At 35.4% G+C, this 20,606-nt stretch overlaps 2 protein-coding genes across 3 annotated transcripts in view; one reads left to right on the plus strand and one right to left on the minus strand.

Annotated features, from left to right (window-relative positions):
• Positions 1-2,106: 2,106 nt before the first annotated feature.
• LOC148948776 (NADH dehydrogenase [ubiquinone] 1 alpha subcomplex assembly factor 2) lies at positions 2,107-10,966 on the minus strand. Its single transcript, XM_089094677.1, has 4 exons — positions 10,787-10,966; positions 5,249-5,329; positions 3,816-3,976; positions 2,107-2,207 (listed from the first exon to the last, which is right to left on the minus strand). The coding sequence occupies exons 1-4, from the start codon at positions 10,920-10,922 to the stop codon at positions 2,166-2,168; spliced, it is 420 nt and encodes a 139-aa protein (XP_088950803.1). The 5' UTR covers positions 10,923-10,966; the 3' UTR covers positions 2,107-2,165.
• Positions 10,967-11,042: 76 nt separating this feature from the next.
• Positions 11,043-20,606, plus strand: part of LOC148948777 (proton myo-inositol cotransporter-like) — a 114,355-nt gene continuing 104,791 nt past the window's right edge. Inside the window, exons 1-2 of one of the 2 annotated variants that reach the window (XM_089094674.1) lie at positions 11,043-11,145; positions 17,977-18,159. In XM_089094674.1, coding sequence (XP_088950800.1) covers positions 11,129-11,145; positions 17,977-18,159 — 200 coding nt within the window. In that variant the 5' untranslated portion in view covers positions 11,043-11,128. Of the gene's footprint in view, positions 11,146-16,817; positions 16,886-17,976; positions 18,160-20,606 lie in introns of those variants that run through there. The other variant, XM_089094676.1, reaches the window with a different exon arrangement.

Consider the following 20,606-nt stretch of genomic DNA (forward strand, 5'->3'; position numbering starts at 1 on the left):
CGACTAACTCCCCCTCCCACGCCCACCATTTCCCCAAACACATCCAATCAACATTTTTTTAGATAGCCATTTTGTTTAACATAGTTGAAAGTTCTGGAAATTAGGTCTTAAAGGACAACAACCACCCTAACAGCCCTTAGGGTAAGTGTTGTAATTTATGCCCTGGGGGCATATGTCATGTTTTTAGAACACGTTGCCGTTCCCAAATGTGTTCCTTTGTGAGGAAATCAGAAAGCCTATGCCCTTTTAAACTGACGACATCGATACGAAGACTTGGAATTTATATTGTAATGATAGCTGTCGGTATAACGTATTATTTTTTTTTTGTTCTTGTTGTTGTTTAGACCAGGGCACTTTGTATCGAAGGAGTTGTCGTGGGAACTTCGAAAAGGGCCCATTCGATTGAAAATAGAAAGGACTGATACCCTTTTAATAGTCAAAAGTGATTGGAAGGCAACTAATCCCCCTTCCACGCCCACCCTCCCATTTGCCTTTTATGTTGAAAAACTAAATGTTGCCTTAAGATTAAATCAAAATGCACTGTGTTAAAGCTAATCCCCAATAGGGCATCTCAGCAGTATCGTAAGAACGACTGAAGGTATTATGTTCATACTTTTGGGGCTACCTCTGCTCTTAAAATTTAACCAAATCAACATAGCGTAAGTGCATCCAAGCTATCAGAGAAACTAAACATATTTGTTTGCGAATGGTATCAAGTTTTCCATTTCAGGTCAACTAGAGGAGGTATGAAACTAAATTAAACACCACTATTTGTGTCCAGATTTTTAAAAGTGTGTATGTTGCTAAAAATTGCTGAAAATTTTTCTCAAGCATACAAATAGCAGGCCAAACTATAAAGTCTTAAAAAAACAAAAACATTTAAAGTATTATTTTTGTTTTCCCTGAAGAGACTATGTCAATATAAAACGAACAGAAATTAATTAAAAAAACTTTTTCCACAAAATAAGTTTTTCAAAGAAAAGTAAAGAACTCCATTAAACAAAAAATGAGCAAAAATAAAATCAAATAATCTACCAAGCGTGAAACTACCACAAATCAGCATCGATAAATAAATGAAACCCAAAACGAACAGAAATTACAATAAATAACCGAGTCAAACTCAAAACGAGCAGAAATTAACGTAAGTTGAGCTCAAAACCCCTATGCCTTCCCAAGGCGAGAACAAAATTTGCACTTTACTGAAAAAAGTACAAATGAATGTGCATTGTCAGTTTAATATACATATACTGATATTTAGTAATCAAAATGTTAATATTATTTGATTTATTAAAGTTATAAAAGTAACAACATTTATATCGATGCCCATCGTCCAAGGTTTTCACATCCAAAAAGCGAAGTATATTATCAAAAACGTCAAAATTTTGAATGGCTCCGACGCATGTAAATGTCTTGGAAATTATTACAAGGGTGGAGTCCGGTATTTTCGGCTCTCACGAGGAATTAAAATCCAGATCTACCACAAGGAGAAGTTGCAAAGAGCATATTGCAGATAATTTGAAAACTGGTGCACATAGCGTTTTTTTTTTTGTTATTTACTCTAGTACCTACAAAAACCTTCGATACAAAACGGCTGGCGAAATTTTTGGGTCCTTTATTGAGCCCCATTCGGGGGGGGGGGAGCAATTTTGTTTTTATTGTTCCTAGTAAATTGGGCGCTCATCAGCCCCAAGATCTAAATATAAAAGTTTCGAGTCAACTAGGAAAAAAACTTTTAGGCCTTTTATTAATCCAGTTATGGAGAAGGGGGGCTTGCTCCAAAAGTTTTTCTGTAAGTGAGGTACCTCTTGGCCCTTGGGCTACAAGTCACGGACTGATCAGGGACAAACAATTTCTTGACCTATATCTGGGACTCCTATCCCTTCCCACAACAAAGTGTGGTTACGAGTCAATCACACACCTGAGATCGAACAAACCTGTCTCTCCCACTATAAAATTTATGTGTAACCAATCGGTCATTTGTATTGGATAAGGTCCTTACTTTAGGGGCTTGATGGGTCATGCCAACCCCCGAGGCGAATTAGTGGACATTTCAACCTTTTGAACAAAATATTTGTCTTAAACCATAACTTAAGACCAAAAAAAAGGTAATGCAGTAGAATTTTATTGACAAATTTTAAATACAAAACTATTTAGATATTAGATACCTATATTCTATCTTCGCGCTTTGGGAACGGTCTTCTTTGGTCCTAAAAAAGAAAACTTCAATTAAAGCACTGGAAACGACTAAACATAAAGATGCAAATGGTTAACAGCTCTACAAACCACTCGGAAGTCAAAGGATGAAAACCCAGAAAATTCATTTTTGGACTTTTTTTGAATATTTGTTCTTTTTTTTGGGGGGGGATTATCGTGGGAAATTTTTTATAGTAATTTTTACAAATATTTACAGGAAACTTGTTTTGATGGGTAGTTATTAGGTCTTCTCTACATTATCCCCACCCAGATTTCTACATTTCCTAAGCACTTCTTGGCCCTCCAAATTTTTATCCAGAGGGCAAGATAGGTTCCACATCCGGGGAGTCAGGGGATATGGGATCCTTCAGGGGAAAGTTGTGTTGGAACACATGGAAAAAATACACCTAAATGTGTTTTCAAGATGTCTGAAAACCTATTTTGGGAAACTATTTTACAATGGAGCCCAATGGAAAAAAAAGTAAAGGTGTCATTTGCCTGCTCTGTGTCTTCAATAGCACATTTTTCTTCAAGCGGTAGTGAGGAAAAGTTACTATGTAGCAAGGGCGCTACTAGGTTAATTTCTAAACCTTATAAATACAATACTAAACAATAGAAACAATCAAAATTAAGTACTGATGCGAGGCTTTTACTAAAATTGCAAGCAATGAGTTGCTGCATACGACACTAGTATAGTGCAAACAAGCTTCCGGATGGGTGATGGTGAGTTTCATATAAGCTCGGCTTTTCTTGCCAGCTTCGCCCCTAATATTGAAGTGCCTATCCCCCTTGCACTTCCCTTGAGTCCCGCGCCAGGTGGAGGAGACTAAAACTCGCAGTCGAACTATGCGCTATTCCAACATCCACGTGTATCACGTCATTCAGTTGCATGCCGTTTGAAAATGGTGTCGTAGCAAACCAAAAGGTATACCCTTTAAATCGCCATTATCGAAACATTATACAGGACTCCTCCTTTAACAAGAAGGAAAATCACTTTTTCTGCATGGCCAGCGCTGATTCGTCCTCTTTTTTTTCTGCTGCTTTCTTTTCTTCGTCACTATTCGGGCACTGGAAAATAATGGAGTTTAAGGGCTCATTTAAAAACTAATTATTATATCTTGTCGTTTTTTTATAAATTTGAGCCAATAAAGCCGTTAAAAGTGCCATATAGTACCTTAAAAGCGCAATTTTATTGACATTTCTGGAACGGAGAGGTTGCGGCGAACACATTGACGTTATGAAGAGCTAATTACGGGCTCATTTATAAACTATTTTTTATATTTAGTCGCTTTCATAAATTCGACTTAATAAGGCAATCATAAAATGCCATAAGGTACTCAAAAGATACACTTTGGTTGTTTTTCCATTTCTTGAATGAAAACAACAAAAAGGGTATTGTCCAATGAGAAACTTGTTCTACAATTTATGTAACAGGTGTATCAACCTCACCTCTTCAATTTTTGAGGGGGGGGAGGTTTTTGCCTTTCTCTCTAACCAATGATTCATCGAATGAAATAAAAATTGTAAAACAGAGTCAAAACTATAGTGTAAATGTTTTGAAAAGAAGGAGTGCCTCATTTCTTTTTAAAAAGGCGCAGAACTTGGTAGTTATATAACCTTACCTTGCGAGAAAAGTCCAGAGGGTCATTTTCCTCAACGCCTCTTTCTAGCCTCTCAAGCTCCTCCAAATTTCTGGCATTGATTTTCTTCATTTCTGCTATTGACATGCTCTTAGAAATTTCTTCTTCCGTGGGAGGGTTAAATCGTCTTTTCCTCAACCAGGCTAATTTGAGAAAGATACAAAAAAATTAGACATAGACTTCTGAAAGGATGATCTACCATTTTTTCAGGACTTTCACCGACTAACAGTAACCTTCAACAGTAATTTAACCGACACTCATAACTTTCATCGACTGACAGTAAATTAGTCAGTTGTATTTCCTTATTTTCCCAGTTGAAACTTGTTACAGAAATTTACAGAAGAAACAGACACGAAAAAGACAATTATCGCAGGTCATTTTCGCTCCAACTGATATGAATTTAATTTTTCAATTCAGCCATATATTCAAATTATTTGTTTTCCCAGCTACTTTTGCTTTAAGCTGTTTCAAAAATGAAGGTTGCTCGTGTTATTCGTGCCAATAAATCTCTTATTCAGACCAATTTTCCAATTAGGGGATTTTTTAAAAGTTAAATTAATCGCAAGATTTCTCCCTTTAAGGGCTTTTAACTCGTCGACTCCCGAGTTAATTATGGGCTTCTAGAAAGGGCAAGAGTTAGTCTACCTAAGGCAACTCAAGAGTTAAGCCGCGAACATATTGCTAAAGATTATTAGGAGCAATCACCATACATTGGCGTAAAACATTTTGAACCTTGGGGGGGGGGGGGGGGGGTCTGAGAATTTTCATGGGGGAAGTCACAACAGAAAAATAGAGAGATCCTTAAGGCCTATGTCCCCTGTAGAGTGTGTTATTTTTCTCCCCTCATACGGTTTTGATATATCAACGAAAGACGAAATTTTTTTTATAACATTCCATGGCTGAGGATCACTTCTATCCATCTGTCGAATTACATTTATATTATTTGGTATGCATGGTTTTTTACATTGAAAATACGCTGAAAATAGTTGAGAAAGGACAATTTCCCTATTTTTTCAAAGCAAGTTTGGATTATTCCCCAAGGAAAAAGTGTAAGTAATATCACAATTCTGTTTCTGTAAATGAATAAATTTGAGACTAAAGAATCCAATGGTATGAGTATCTTATCCTTTTACTACAATTTAGAGCTGCAGAAATGTCGCAAAAGTGCTTGTTTTAGAAGGAACATATACCTTACGAAACTATGTTTTAGTTTTTCCCGGGGGGTTCTTTGAGCCAACCAGGGCTGGGAATTCCTTCCCACTTAAAAGTTATGTTCCATATGTAAGGCAGCCAATTCAGCCCCACTTTTCCCCATTTTTTTTTTTTTTTTTTTTTTTTTTTTTTTTTTTTTTTTTTTTTTTGCTAAACGACGTATAATAGTTCTATAAATAAAGTGAAAGAATATAATCCGTTACCTTCCCATTCTGCAGGAATTTCAACTTCAAAGTTTTCTTTTTCTTTGGGCTCAAACCAACGAGCAGTTGTCGAAAGGGTACCTGTTAAGATGCACAGAATTAGCATTTAAAAATATATAAAAAACAAATGCAACATAAACAACGCATTGACACCATGACGGTACAATGAAATTCCACCTAGATGGTGACGCAGAATAATAAAATTGGTTTTCAATTATTTTTATTACATTGTTGTCTCTTGTTACTCATCGATTGTATATTCTACTTTCTGGAAATTTGCATGAAAAAGATGCTGCACCTATTGGTTAGATTCAGGTGAAATATTCGTTTTTTATTCTTCTTCTTTTCTTCCTACTGGCCATTTTTTGGAAGGGGGGGGTTAAGGATGGCTGGTAGTGAGTGAGTAAGTAGGGTTGAGTAAAGGTAATTTTTACCCATACATGTTTATAAACTTCAGGTTTTTTTGTCGATTTGTTTATCAAATAAAACCTTATTCTTAAAAAAAAAATATTCTTTTCAAAACCTACTTCTCTGATTTTACAATAAAAGAACTGTTTGGTTTGAAAACTACTACTACTAACAACTCACCGCAGCACCAAACCACCTGAGGCCAACACAGCTATGCACGCTCCTCCTCCATCTCAATCTATTCAAAGCCTCCCTTTTTAAACCCTTCCACAAGGTTCCCATTTTCTTTAAATCTTTCTCTATGACGTCCTCCCACCCCAGACGAAGATGACCTGCTTTCCGTTTAGCCCAAGACGGTTGGCCAAAAAGGACAATCTTCAGCAATCTGTCATCTTTCATCCGCACAACGTATCCTAGCCATCTTAACCTTTCTTTCATTATAGCCCTAGAAAGCGGGATTGAACCACATTTTTCGTACATCCTACTCCTTGAAATGCAGTCAGTCAGCAGGGTACCCAGAACAATCCGTAGGCAGTTCCTCTGGAAAACATCTAGAAAATCTTCATCCGCTTTTTGGAGTGCCCATGCTTCAGAGCCATATTTGACCACTGTCAACACTGTAGCTTCTAATATTCCAATCTTGGTTTACAGACTTATCTTCCTATTCTTCCGAACTTTTTTTAACTGTTAAAAAACACCCTGAGCCTTGGATATTTTACTTTTAACATCTTCACTGCTCCTACCGTCTTTACTAATAATACCACCAAGATAAGTGAAGCTGCCCACCTGATCAATCTTTTCGTTACCCAACGTCACCTTTTCATCTTCACTTACTCCTAGGCTTAGTGACAGTCTTCTTAATATTAATTTTCAAACCTATTCTAGCACCCTGAACTCGCAAAATCTCTAAAAGTTCATTCATTTTGCTCACACTTTCATCTAGGATGCTTAAATAAAAAGAAAAGCTTTGATTTTTTTTTCGTGCAAAATATAATGATGGGATAAGTTCTGTATAACGCCAGCCATTAATTTAATTTCTCACAAAATATCTTTTATAAGTTTATATATTTGTACCACCAAAGCTCTGATTCCTTATTTGTTGGTACTTCCACTCAATCCTGATTATTGTTAGTTGTTGGTTGCTGGTTATCTTTTCAGGCTTGGTTTCTTTTTCTCTCTCTCCACTCTTTTCAATTTATTACTCGGATCCATGACTCATCCGCAATAAAAATGCCGCAAAAAGTGTGTTGCAATAGATTCGTAGAGTCAAACATCTTACTTAAATTATGCAACTTTTGCATTAGTTTTCTTTTACTGATGGGACACGGTTGGATTGGTTGATCCTGTATGATTTTTGTCAAATTCTGAAACCCATAAAAGCTGCTGGTTGATGGCAGCGTCCCACTGGCATTTCTAGGGCTCTGATTTCCAATCACTGTCGACTAACTTTTGAGTAACTTAATTGAAGTTGCACTGGTTTTTAAACAATGATTCTTTTTGCAGGAATAGCATCGCAGTTTTACTGAATATCATCTAATTTTGCAAATTTTGTTCATTGTTGGTCTTCCAGGGCGACATTAACGCCTAGTCTATCCCTTCCCTTTCAAACATTCGTGCTTCAACTAGCGCTTAGTTAGTTTTTTTTTAGATGAGGCATGGCATCTTTAAGGCCCTCTGACCATTTATCAGAAGCCACTTAAAGAAGCTTGACGTATTATCATAGTTATTCTGAAAGCTTGACGTATTTCTGAAAAACGTTTTCGGAAATCTAGGTCGTTGATGGACTTTATAGTAAAATAATATGAGCCCCTTAATCAGGTATGCTTTTTTTTTCAAATACTTCATCTTGAACTACCGAAGAATCAGCTGAGAATAAAATTCGACTATAAGAATCTTAATTAGAAAAATATGATTTTACTGACGCGAAAATACATTTGCTGAACGGCGCTCGGAAGGCATTTCAGGTCTAGGCGCAGTAGCATACTACTTGAGGATTTGTCTTTTAACTCCTGCTGCTACTGAAAACTATTCTCAGCACTAGACTGCTTGAGGTCATCACACCTGCGCACGCTCCTCTTCCGCTCCAATTTGTTCCAAGTCTCACTCTCTCCTCCCCCCGCTAGAGTCTTTTTAGTTTTAATCCTTTCTTCTGACCCCTCCTGCCTTCGATTAAGTCATGATTTTGTTTGTTCCCAGCTACATTGTCAGAAGGCGCGATTTTTAGTAGCCTATTGTCTGAAAAATGTAACCTGACCCAAATATTTCCTTCTTTTTAGCCATAGAAAGTGAATTGAACCACTTTGCTTGTACAGCTTATCAGGAATTCAAACGAACACCCAAAACTACTCATAGACTATTCTTATGAAAAAGATCTAGCATGCCTTCTTCAAACTATTGAAGCTTTAGGTTTTAGAGATATAATCAATTTCTGCCATTCCTGTCGCTTCTAGTTTTCTAGACTTGATTCTAAGACTGATTTTCCTATTCTTCAAAATTAATCCTAGCTGTACAAAAACTCAGTATGCCTTGGCTATTCTACTTTTTACATCTTCACTGCGTTTACCATTATTAGTAACACCTAGTTAAGATATTCACTCCGTCAATTTCATTGATGTAAAATATCACTTCTTCTTAATCATTTATACTTACTTTAATTCGGAGATTTCAAATCTATTATTGCGCCCTGAACCCTCAATCTTTCAAGAAGTTCATTCATTTTGCTTAATTTTTATCTAAGAAACTTAGATCTTCTTCTTAATCTAAGACTAGGAAAGTTTCACCTTCTCATTTTATACCGTCACTAAACTCGCTTTCTACCTAATAATATTATAATACATACTTATCTGATATACATAACACGGATAAAACTTTTACATTAGTCGTTTCTTTCAGCTGATTCAAAATACGTGTTAACAATCAATAACACTCAGTACTAAAGGGGTCTATAAAATCGGTGTTACATAATATACCATTTGTATTGCAGAACAGTTTATATTATCAAAGCTTTCCTACATAAGGTCTTACGAGTTCCATACTTTTTTAAAAACAAACCTTACATAATTACATAAATTACCTGTTTTTGGTGCTTTGACGACTTTGTCAAAACAAATTTGAATAATTTGACCTAAAATGTATTCCTGCGTAGGATGAGGTTAAAATGCAATGAGTCAATATCTCAATAGCAATGCTTTGGCCAAAAATGATTAATTCAGTTACCAAAACAGAAAAAGAATTGTTGATAAAAAAAAGAAGAAAATATAGTCATACTACAGAGGAAAGCAAATTTTACCAGAATATAAAAAGACTGGGGTTTGAATCTTGCCCCAGGGCTTAAAGACTCACTGAGGGTGAGGTTGCGGCGACCTAGTTCAAAAAAAGTTCTTAAAAAAGCAACCTAGCGAAAAATACTTCTTGGTTGCCATTAATTGTTCGATATATCTTTTTTTTCAGATTCAACCTTGTTGTAACTTATACGCCAAAAATCTTTTTCTAATTCTTGAAAAGAGCCTAAATCCACCCAAAAACAAGTCAAATTGAAATAAGAAGTGGGTCATTGAAATCGCGATTATCGAAAGCGTTGGACTAGAAGTTTAAAGTCCCCATCTTGAAGACCAGGAAAATCACATTTCAAGTTCCATGGTTAGCAGTGACATGCCTCCTCTTTCCCCCATACTTTTAACTATAAAGTGTCCCAAAAAGCTCTCAGTGAGCTTTTAAATGCTTTCATTTTGAGCCATGCAAGTTAACGAATTGAAGGGAGCTTTTGATGACGTAAATCTGACTAAGTTTAACACGTACATATTCCTTTTTTTGGCCAATAAAGTTCGTCTTCCTCCGATTTTGATACTAAATGGCTTCAAGGTTTAAATTATTATAATTTCTAATAGAAGTATTAACACCCCCCCCTCCCCCCGAAATTTTCTTTTTTTAACCTCTTTTTTTGCATGGTTTCCTAATATTCTATGATCCAATGTTCTGTATGTGATTACTAAGATTTCATTGACCTGTCACACTTTTCAGTGAAGCTTCTATATATTGGTATTCTTAACGCTCTAGCCCACACGTCAAGGAGTAAAAAAAGAAGAAATTAGGGTCATCATTTGTTCAACTTCCAAGTATAAGTCCTCAAAAAAAGAATGATTTACCAGGATACTTTTCTTGTTCTTTTCGCCTATACGGCTAGAAACCCTAGGCTTTTTTATGACAATTCATTCACGTAAAAAAGAATTATTGCATTTGTAGGTTATTATAAAAAATTAAAACTGGACTAGGTGAATTAGTATGACAGACTTACCCAATAATGAGCAATAGAAATAAATTGTTCTTCATATTTCATAGCAAAAAAAGAGAAAAATCCAGAATAAATACTGAGATAATCTGATAAAGAGATTTAAAGAAAAATGAACCGTCTCAAGGAGTTTACACTTTGAACTAAAGATAGATGAACGTCCTCGTGTGAGCAGTCAGAGATGACGCGAGACTAGAAATAGCTTAATGGTCTGAAAGCCTTTTCCTAAACAAAATTCAAGAATGGAACCATTAGCTATTATTCCCACAAAGTAACTTAAAGCTAGTAGAATTCATGATATGGAATTGAAGCAACAATATTGTTTTCTTTTTGAATAAATCCCTTTCAAGTACTAAGGCCACCAAAATAAAAACGGATTTTCCCCCCTGGACCCACCTAAGATCTATTCATACTTAAAAACTGCAATTTTCTAGGATTTTCCTTTGGTAAAATTATGAAGTTTTTAGGGCAGCGTTACAATTTTGTCAGTGAACGTTGAATACAGTTATTATTTTTGAAAACTGAGTTAGAAAGTGCAAAGGGTTCCTCTGATCGACGCTTAGGCAGCAGTAGCACTTAAAGATGGTTGTTTAATCTTTAGAAGGCAAGCCATGATTAGGACAAAAGTACCTCTAGTCACCTGTAGCCCAGAAACATGTGTGTGCCGGATGGGGTAAGCATCAACTCCATGCCCCTTCATTATCTAAAAATCTTAATCAGTATTGTAGTTTTCCCTTATATACAGTATGTGCTGCTTTGGTACCATAATGACTTCATGCTCTAATCACCAGCGCCATCTCAATTACACATAAGTTTAACTAAAAAAAAGCTGAAGAAACTACCTTTTTTAGTGCTTCCTGAGTCTTCATAGTATGCTGTTCCATAAATATCTTTACCAGCTAATCTTTTAGTTTCTGGAAAAATTCCGAATAATTGTTGTGTGTATCGAAGTACCCTTTGTAAGATTGCACTTGACATTTTCTTGAATGTCGTAACACTTAGCCTAGGTAGCGCTGAGGTTACAAACTTTATTTGTCATTTAGGTATCAGTTTAGACTGAAGTTTTGATCCTGGACAGCGGAGCAAAAGGAGTCGTTAAAGAGATAAAACTCTCAACCTACTTGACAAGCCAGATTTTAAAAAAGTCTGTAAAGAACTAAATTGTGATGTGATGCCGATTGACAATGAGACCAGCCAGTCGGTAAGATTAGTTGCTCCCTCAATCCCTTTCCACCACTACCGCTCAGGTGGGCGGGGAGAGGGTGTAGTTTATTCCACATCTCATAAATGTTTTTGGGATTGTTTGTTTATCAATAAATAGTATTCAGGAACTAGAATTGAATTTTATAAGCATTCTAACGCCCCTTTGTTTATTCATTTTTTGTTACTTGTATCTGTAATTCTGTCATATTACCTGAGACTTTTTTTCCGAGTGAATCTTAACGGATATTTTTTTTAGGCAGGAAACCGTAGTTGACAATGCTATAAAGCTTTTTTTGCAAATCGCAATTTTGCGCATTATTCACAACCAGTTCAAGGATCCCAGAGAAGACTTCTTGACTAATAATTCAAATTCCAAATTATTCGAAACATAATGAGTTGCCCAAATTATTAATTTATACTACCCATATTTGTTCATGATCCAAAAAGGCTTTGACATTCTATAAGCAGGAGGCGTCTAAAAATACAAAGCAAACTATAATTATATAAAAAAAAAAATCATAATTCGGCAAAAAAAAAGAAATATCATATATTTCAATGGACGTAGAGCTCAAGTTGCACGATCTGTTCTGTATTTTTTGCTATTTATCACAATGAAATAATATTAATTCTTAAACTTTCCTTCTTAAAGAATTTTTTGATTTTTTTTATCAAACAGTTCGTGGAAACAAACTGAAAGTAAAGAGCTACTATTTCTAACAGTAACTAAGACTCTAAGGGATGAAGTTTTGATAAATTTAAAGCTATACGGCAAAAGTTTTGAGCCTGAGAAAAATTGGTTTGCTTTTGAAAGAGGGGTCAAAACTCCCATAAAAGTACGAGCGACCTCGATGAATATTATATGGCCGAATTCAGCATAGAACCAATGTTGAGAGCCAGTGGGTCCAATTTTAATTCCCAGTACTTCAAGGAATTGTATTTTCTTTTGAATCTGCTGAGGTAGCTCATCATGTTTGTTTTTAGCGTTCTTTCGCGGAAACATTGGCTAAAATCTTGTTCACAGCCAGCTATTCGATCTACAAATTGACGAAAGTTGCTATCACTATCATCACTTACGCCACGAACGAGCTATCTGCTGTCTTCCAAGCATTTTTTAAAATATCCATTACCACCTTAATCCTTCGTCAGTTTTCAATTAGTTTCTTTTTCAGATTAGTTGTGCAAGAGTATAAACTTAATATCTTGTTACCAAATAGGAATTGAAATAGCTGAAAACATAAGCTTTGCATTAATATGATTGCTGTTAAAATTGTCTTAGATTGAGCACTTCAACTATTAGTTAATTGACTTACTTACAAGGATACCTTTTTAGAAAAAAAAAAACAATTGCACTATTTTAGTATATTTATCCATTTAGTGTTTCATCTATATTCACATATCCATATAATTCTTATTTTTCTGCTGATTCCGAAAACATAGTTTTTTTATCTTAACTTTCCTTATTATTTCCTTATTAACTTTCTAAAGTTATTAAATTCATTTTTTTTTCTCAGATGCCAACATATAAATCTCCCAGACATCTGCATTTCTTGGGTCATAATTGCACTTATCTAAAGATATGTGCAAAACTTTTGGGTATTAACTTGGTTTGGCCCCACCTCTTGATAATATAACAAGAAATTAAGCCCATCCAATATCGTATAAACAGTAAATTACTTGTGATTAAAAGACTGGCAACTAACTGACTCTCTATGTTTGATTTCTTACGAACGAAAAGACGGGGTCAGGGGGGGGGGAGAATGTTGCCGTTTCGATGTCCTTGTGCTTTAAATAGACCAAATTCTTGCGTAGGGCTTGCTCTCATTGAATATTGTCAAGGTGACTTAGAAAGCGGGTGTCTAATTTTCTTTATCTATTGACTGTATCATACAGCCGTCTCCATTTACCAAGATATGCTAGACATGGAACAGTTAAAAAAGTGTAGCCAGTCGTCACCATTTATTGTTTCGGAGTCTGGTTGAAAATGCAAGCCGTAGATGCACTTTCATCAAAATAATATCACATGTTCTCGCTGGTTCGCTAGCTAAAGACACTGCAGAACTACAGGAAATGGGTTAGGACTATAGGAGCCTGGATAACCGGATTTCATTTGAGTTATAGTCCGAGACCTCCAAATTCCAGAGATCTTGAAGTTCAAAAGCAAATTATTCAGGATTATTTTACACACATTTGGTGCGGTGTGGCCGCGTGGCTAAATCAAATTTATAGTGCACTCATTTACACCACCCGTAGTCTAAAAATTCCGTCGTAGAAGCTCTTGAAGGTGGATCTTGGCAATAAACTTTTACTTTTAACTTTTGCACCAATCCCAGTGAAATTGTGTAGGTTATACTGACAGCATAACCACTTGGAGATAGATTGTGAACAATTTATGCGTATATGTACAAGTATATGTAGATATACAAAACTTATACAAAGATATACAAAACTTATACATATACAAAACTTTATCTCATAAAAACAAAACCATCACTACTTTTCAATATAGTCTCCCCTAACTTCAACGCACTTAGACCACCGATGCTCAAGTGCCGCAATTCCAGCATGGAAGAAGTCTTGTGACTGGGAATTGAACCACTGATCCACAGTGGATATCAGCTCCTCATCGTCACCAAAACGCTTTCCACAAAGGTCGGACTTCATGGCACGAAACAAGTGGAAGTCGCTTGGGGCCAGATCCGGACTGTAGAGTGGGTGAGCCAACTGTTCGAAGCCCATCTGATTGATTGTGGCTTGTGGCACGCAGCTCCTGTGCACCGGCGCATTGTCATGAAGAATGAGAACACCACGAGTCAGCATTCCTCGCCTCTTCGTCTTGATTGCCTAGCGCAACTTAACGATCAGATCCGAGTAATAGGCACCAGTGATGGTAGACCTTGGGCAAGCAGTCGATTAGTAGGAGACCTTTCGAATCCCAGACTGAATGCCCGACAGACCGAAGAAGACTGATGCCATCACCTTGCCTGCAGAGGACTGGGTCCGAAACATCCTTGGAGGATATTTTTCGTAAAAGAACTTGCTTTTTCTTACTTTTCTCTTGAAGTTCTTTATAGTTTTCAATGAGGTGTCAAGTTTTATTAGGTAGAATGAAAGCTTGGCTTATCCTAGATATACTATGTTTGACTGCAAGTTCTGCATTTCTCGGCTATGAGGTCCCTAAGAATTAACAGGTAAGCCTATACTTACATGTGGGGTAAATAAACATAATTTTTCTTACATCTTACTTTAAATACTTTATATTTTTCGATGGGTGTCAACTTCAGATAGAATGGAAACTTGGATTTTTATAAGACAGCCTCTGAAACTAGAAAAATCAATGTATAAGTCTTTCAGCAATTTTAAATTGATATGCTATCTCAGAAATTTCAATGCTTTTTTGGCACCTTTTACGCCAAAATGGTCATCCTGAACCCCGAAATGGAAGAAAACACCACTTAGCTGTGGCAAAATCCTTTTAGCCACTTAAAAAGGGCACCAAAACTTTTAATTTCCATTTGAGCGAAGCTTCTTCTAATTTTCTGGAACCATTGGTTCCAGACAAACAAACTTACAAAGAACAAACTTACAAACTAACAAACAAATAAAAATCCATTTATAATCTTCCTTCTCAAAAAAAATTTCATAGTTTTGTTGACAGAGGCTTGAAACCTCTATTCTGTTGTTCTCCAATATGCTGAATTTGATGGTCAGAGCACTTGCCCTTTTACGGGTGCTTCCACTTTTATAGAAAATCAGACAAAGATTCTTAAGCTGGTTACTTTTGACGAGTAACTTTAAACTAAATAAACTTCAATTACATGGCATCACCGTAAAAAGTCGATTCTTTTGATGTTTATACTGTTATCCTGTTTTAGAATTTCGATTACTTTTAGCACAAGTCACTCCTTAGTTACAGAACGAACTGTATAATTTACAATTCTTACTTCAAGGCCATTCGATACCTGAAAACCCTCTCTGTGAGCCTCGCGCTGGTTGACAGTCAAATGGCCCATAAGCAAAATTTCCCAGCATTACAGGGAACTCCCAAAGCTACCAAATTACTCAGCTGATATTTCCTTAAAATTTTGGTAAAAATTGACATGGGATATTAAATATGTTAACAATTCGAAAGACTAATAAGAGGCTGGTTTAACATAAAGAAAAATATAATCTTTTACTAATTGTTAACCAAAGTGCCGACGGTATAAATAATACTTACCCTGTGCCGACAAGGTTTTCAATCAAAGCGGGTAACACCACAGGAAACTCTCCCAAATTGCTTAAATGATATTTTCTTTTGATCTGATTTTTAACGTTTCGCCTGTAGGTGCACTTGAGAATTTCTAGGGAATACCTTTTTCTGAAAATAAAAAGAAAAAAAAATTCAAACTTTCTAATGATGCAAGTTTCATGATGTCTGAATATCTTTATCTCCTGCACAAAACGGGCGAAGTCCAATGGTATTTAACTTATAGTTTTCTATTGTTTAATCGAATCTCTTATTCAAGCTCTACATGTTGTGGCAAGACTGCCCAATCAATTCTAAAAGTTTGGCCACACAAACTAAAAAAGTTTATAACAGACGAGATAGGGCGATTGTTTAAGGTACCAAATCCCCTGAATTAGCTTCACAACAACATTTTTTTTTATCTACTAATTTCCTTTCTTTCTTTTCAGTAAATAAATTGGTTCTTTTTTAACGGGGATTAAACAGTGTTTTTTTCTGTTTCTCATTGTTTTATCACTTCTATTGATTTTTTTTTTCAAATTCAAAAGAACACTTCGACCTTGTATTATCAACTATCATGTTTCATAACGAAGGTTATGTTTAGAAGTGATACTGATATTTTATTCTCAGAATTACTAATAACAATACAGTAGCTACTAAATAGTCTTGTATTTTAGTAGCTACTAAATTTACGTTTTTTTTTCACAGCCAAAGTTCGAGCCAGTATTGGTTAAAATTCAGCCTAATTGCCATGGCTGATAAAAGGCTAAGCCAGACCTCAAGAATACTCCTTGGTAATAGAAGAGATAGTGTTTTCTACTATTAGCAAAATTCCACGTTTGTGTTTATGGAATATTAATTAACATATTTTACAAGTCCAGAGTACAACTTCGCAACCTTCTAAGTCTTAGTCCAGGGCTTCACCTTTTCTGAGATTATTGTCTACGTAAAAGTATGATCTCAGTAAGAAATAATACAGGAGCATGAATCAGAAGAAAATAAGTATTTTAGAGTCATAGATGTCAGTATAGGATAATTTGTAGCTGTTACTGTAAAAAAAGAAAAAAGAAGAAGGAGGGACTCATGGAAGGAAGACCGCACAATAGAAACGAGGAAGAAAAACAAGAAGCCTAAAGCAGTAACTACTCATAGCATTTCATAATGTTTCGAAAATTTCCTTCAGGCACGTTATCCTTTTAATTCAGTTGATACGAAAATACCGTTTAATTGCTATGTGAACTGCTAGTGCATTAGTCCTGGACTTATTTCCAGGATATCTTTTATCTCCTTCAGTATAATAAATCATCTAGTAGATAATTGTTCTCGGATGTCGTGGGTAACTGATTCCACAGAAACATTCACAAGCTTACAGATTAATTTTTGATACTGCGCACCCGCATATTCTCCCTTGAATGAAGAATCGAATTGGAACCATTCGGTTATTAGTAAAAGGTGATTTACCCTGTAGAACGGAAATGTTTTTGCTTTGTTGAGTAGTTGCTCTTCAGTTTTGGTAAGGAGACGTTTGTTCACAGTTTCATTTGTCAGTTGCTTCAGTTTGTTTATTTGAATTCTCGCCAAATCTGTTATAACAGCTTCCTTTGAGCGAAAGATAGATTTATACCTTATAGTCCTAATACGTGCACGCTTAGTCGGTCAATACAATTCTTTTTCCAGTGTCTTATTCAGTTTTGGAGGCATTTAGAACTTTCTTTTTTTTTCAAAATGTTTTCATTTAGGCTTTTTTTGTCTATTAAAAAACTTACCACTTCAAAAACGTGAGGGGATAATTTTACAGTTCAGCTCTTCTACACTATCTACTTTTTTGCTACTTAAGCCCTTTGGAACTGTAGTAGCCAAGCTCAGTTTCCCATGTGTTTTAAGAGCAAATACACTCAAAGAGTTCAGAATACAAAATAGATAGTAATCACAAGTTTTCAGAATTAGAAACTTAAGATTTTCAAGAATTTTCTATTAAGTATGATCTTCGAACTTTTAAACACCAAATTAAATTGAATTCTCTTAAGTATGGTGCAGAATAGAATGCAGAGCCACTGTTGATGTTTTTTTTTATAATATCTAAGACTGTACTATGAGCAGGATTGACTGTAAGGACACTGGTGACATTTTTTATTTTGTTCATGGTATTTTTAAGCACTGAACAGGATTGACTATGAAACCACAGATAACATATTTTTATAATATATAACTGATGCGAAGGATATGGATATTATCATTCTATAAATGGCCAGGTTCACACTTTTGAACAGTGAGAAAGTAAGAAAAATCTTGCTCGAAAATGGGTCGCCCAAAAACAAAATTATCCTAGAGAAAAATGAAGATGTAGTGTTTTGGACGGCTCGTCATGATCGCTGCTTGTTTACATAAATATATGCATTTGGAGCTTATTAATTAGTTATATGACTACTCCTTCCATACGAAATGGCCTGATCAAAAGAAAAAAAAGATACATCGAAGCCACAGCACTCTTTACTTTGCAGCTCTTCTTCTGCCTATGATAAAAAGATAGAGCTTCAAGAAGGGGCCATTTTTTCTTTGTTAATTTAGCTTTTAGCTTGCTAACTTATGTTTTTTTTTCTGAAGAAATATGATTAACACCAAGTATCAAAGTACTTCTGATGCTGTTTTTGGAAATGAAGACATGGAAAGCAGAAAATCTCTCAAACCAACAAGACTAATGTACAACTTGGCATTATTTAGTGCCCTTGGTGGCTTTTTCTTTGGGTATGATACCGGAGCTGCTTCCAGTGCTATTGCTATAGTAAGGTAAGAAATAGACCCTGTACTAGGTACACAATTATTGTATCAAACAGTTCGTGGTAACGAACTGTAAGTAAGGAGCGACCCGGCTCAATAGTAACCGAAACTCTAAAAAACAGAATTTTAATACCAATAAATGCATAAAAGGAATCAGATTTTTATTCCGATTTTAAATATATAAGTTTCATCAAGTTTAGTCTGACCAATAAAAGGCTATGCGCCTGACAAAGTTTGCCTTATTTTCGAAAAAAGAGGGAAACATCCCCTAAAAGTCACATAACACGAATTAAAATCACATCATCAGATTCAGCGTCACACAGAACCGTATTCTGGAGGTTTCAAGCTTCTATCTGCAAAAATGTGGAATTTTGTATTTTTTTTTTGCCAGAAGAAAGATCACGGATATGTTTTTATTTGTGTGTTTGTTTGTTTTTTTTTGTTTTTTTTCTTCCCAGGGGTGATCGTATCGACCCGTTAGTCCTAGAATATCGTGAGAGGGCTCATTCGAACGGAAATTAAAAGTTCTAGTGCCCTTTTTAAGTGACAAAAAATGGAGGGCAACTTGGCCCCCTCCCACGCTCATTGTTTCCCGAAGTCACCCAAAAAAAATTTTGAGATGGCCATTTTGTTCAGCATAGTCGAAAATCTAGTTAATATGTCTTTGAGGATGACTTAATCCCCCACTGTTCCCGGGGGAAGGGCTGCAAATTATAAACTTTGCCCATTGTTTACATATAGTATTGGTTATTGGGAAGTATACAGGCGTTTTCAGGAGGAATTTTTTTTTCTAGTGGTGGCTCGGGGTCAGTGTAGGGGTTACGGGGGAGGATCTTTCCATGCAGGATATTTCCTTGGGGGAAGGGACATTTCTATGAAGGGGTGCCAGATTTCCCAGCATTATTTAAACGATCAGAAATTAAATAAAAAAAAAGTTTTTTTTTAACTGAAAGTAAGAAGCCACATTCAAACTTAAAACGAACAGAAATTATTACGTATATGAGGGGGGTCGCCCCCTATTCAATACATCTCTCTTTACGCTAAAGTTTTTCTTATTACTTTCAAAAGAGCTATCTATTATAATTAAAAGGCATTTGTGATTCAGGGGTTTGTGATTCGAACGAAATTCGAACTTTAGCGTAAAGAGTGAGGTATGACTAGGGGGCGAACTCCCTAATATACGTAATAAAAAAATACGAATATAGAAATTCGTTACGTAAGTTAATTCGTAAGTTTCGTCAGAACAAAATTTCGAGAAAGCCAATTAGCCAAAAAAGGAAAATTAATATGCGCATTTCGTTATAATTATTCATGTACGGTGAGCCAAAATCAAAGCTGCATTAATTAAAAAACGTTCAGAAATTAACTACGGTAACAAAGTACTGAAAGTTACCTGAAAATAAGGAGCGACATTAAAACTTAAAATGAAGAGAAATTATTCCGTATATGAAAGGGACTGTCCCCTCCTCAACGCCTCGCTCTTTACGCTAAAGTTTGACTCTGTCTCACAACTTTATTTTTTAAAATAATAAAAAAAAATTAAAAATTATTCCGTATATGAAAGGGGCTGTCCCCTCCTCAACGCCTCGCTCTTTACGCTAAAGTTTGACTCTGTCTCACAACTTTATTTTTTAAAATAATAAAAAAAAATAATAATTTCTGTTCGTTTTAGTTTTTTTGTTTCTGTATAATAATTTCTGTTTTTTTATTTCTGTATAATAATTTCTGTTCGCTAAAGTTTTTTATTATTTTAAAAAATAAAGTTGTGAGACAGAGTCAAACTTTAGCGTAAAGAGCGAGACGTTGAGGAGGGGACAGCCCCATTCAAATACGGAATAATTTCTATTCGTTTTAATTTTTAATGTCGCTCCTTACTTTCAATTAAAAAAACTTGTTTTTTTAGTTAATTTCTGAACGTTTTTTAATTAATGCAGCTTTGATTTTGGCTCACCGTGCATGAATAATTAAAACGAAATGCGCATATTAATTTTCCTTTTTTGGCTAATTGGCTTTCTCGAAATTTTGTTCTGACGTAACTTACGAATTAACTTACGTAACGGATTTCTGTATTCGTATTTTTTTATTACGTATATTAGGGAGTTCGCTCCCTAGTCAATACCTCGCTCTTTACACTACATTTCGAATTTTGTTCGAATCAAAAACCCCTGAATCACAAAGTCTGTTTAATTAGAATAGATAGCTTTTTTGAAAGTACTAAAAAAAACTTTAGCGTAAAGAGTGGGGTATTAAAATAGGGGCAAACTCCTTCATATACGTAATAATTTCTGTTCGTTTTAAGTTTTAATATTGCTTCTTACTTTCAGTTAAAAAAAACTTGTTTTTTTATTTAATTTCTTTTTATTTAATTTCACACCATCGGATTCAGCGTGTCAGATAACCCTACTGCAGAAGTTTCAAGCGCCTATCTGAAAAAAATGCGGAATTTTGTATTTTCT

This window comes from Artemia sp. Qi Xiang Cuo, chromosome 9, assembly GCF_049724085.1.
Source record: "Artemia sp. Qi Xiang Cuo chromosome 9, ASM4972408v1, whole genome shotgun sequence".
Lineage (NCBI taxonomy): Eukaryota > Metazoa > Arthropoda > Branchiopoda > Anostraca > Artemiidae > Artemia > Artemia sp. Qi Xiang Cuo.

What these genes read in the sequence shown, in the direction of transcription:
- LOC148948776 (XM_089094677.1), bottom strand. Translation starts at nt 10,922, where the DNA reads ATGTCAAGTGCAATCTTACAAAGGGTACTTCGATACACACAACAATTA. An exon ending in AATTCCTGCAGAATGGGAAG is followed by an intron (nt 3,977 to 5,248) that starts GTAACGGATTAT and finishes TTCTCAAATTAG; the next exon opens with CCTGGTTGAGGAAAAGACGA. An exon ending in CTCTGGACTTTTCTCGCAAG is followed by an intron (nt 2,208 to 3,815) that starts GTAAGGTTATAT and finishes TTTCTTTTTTAG; the next exon opens with GACCAAAGAAGACCGTTCCC.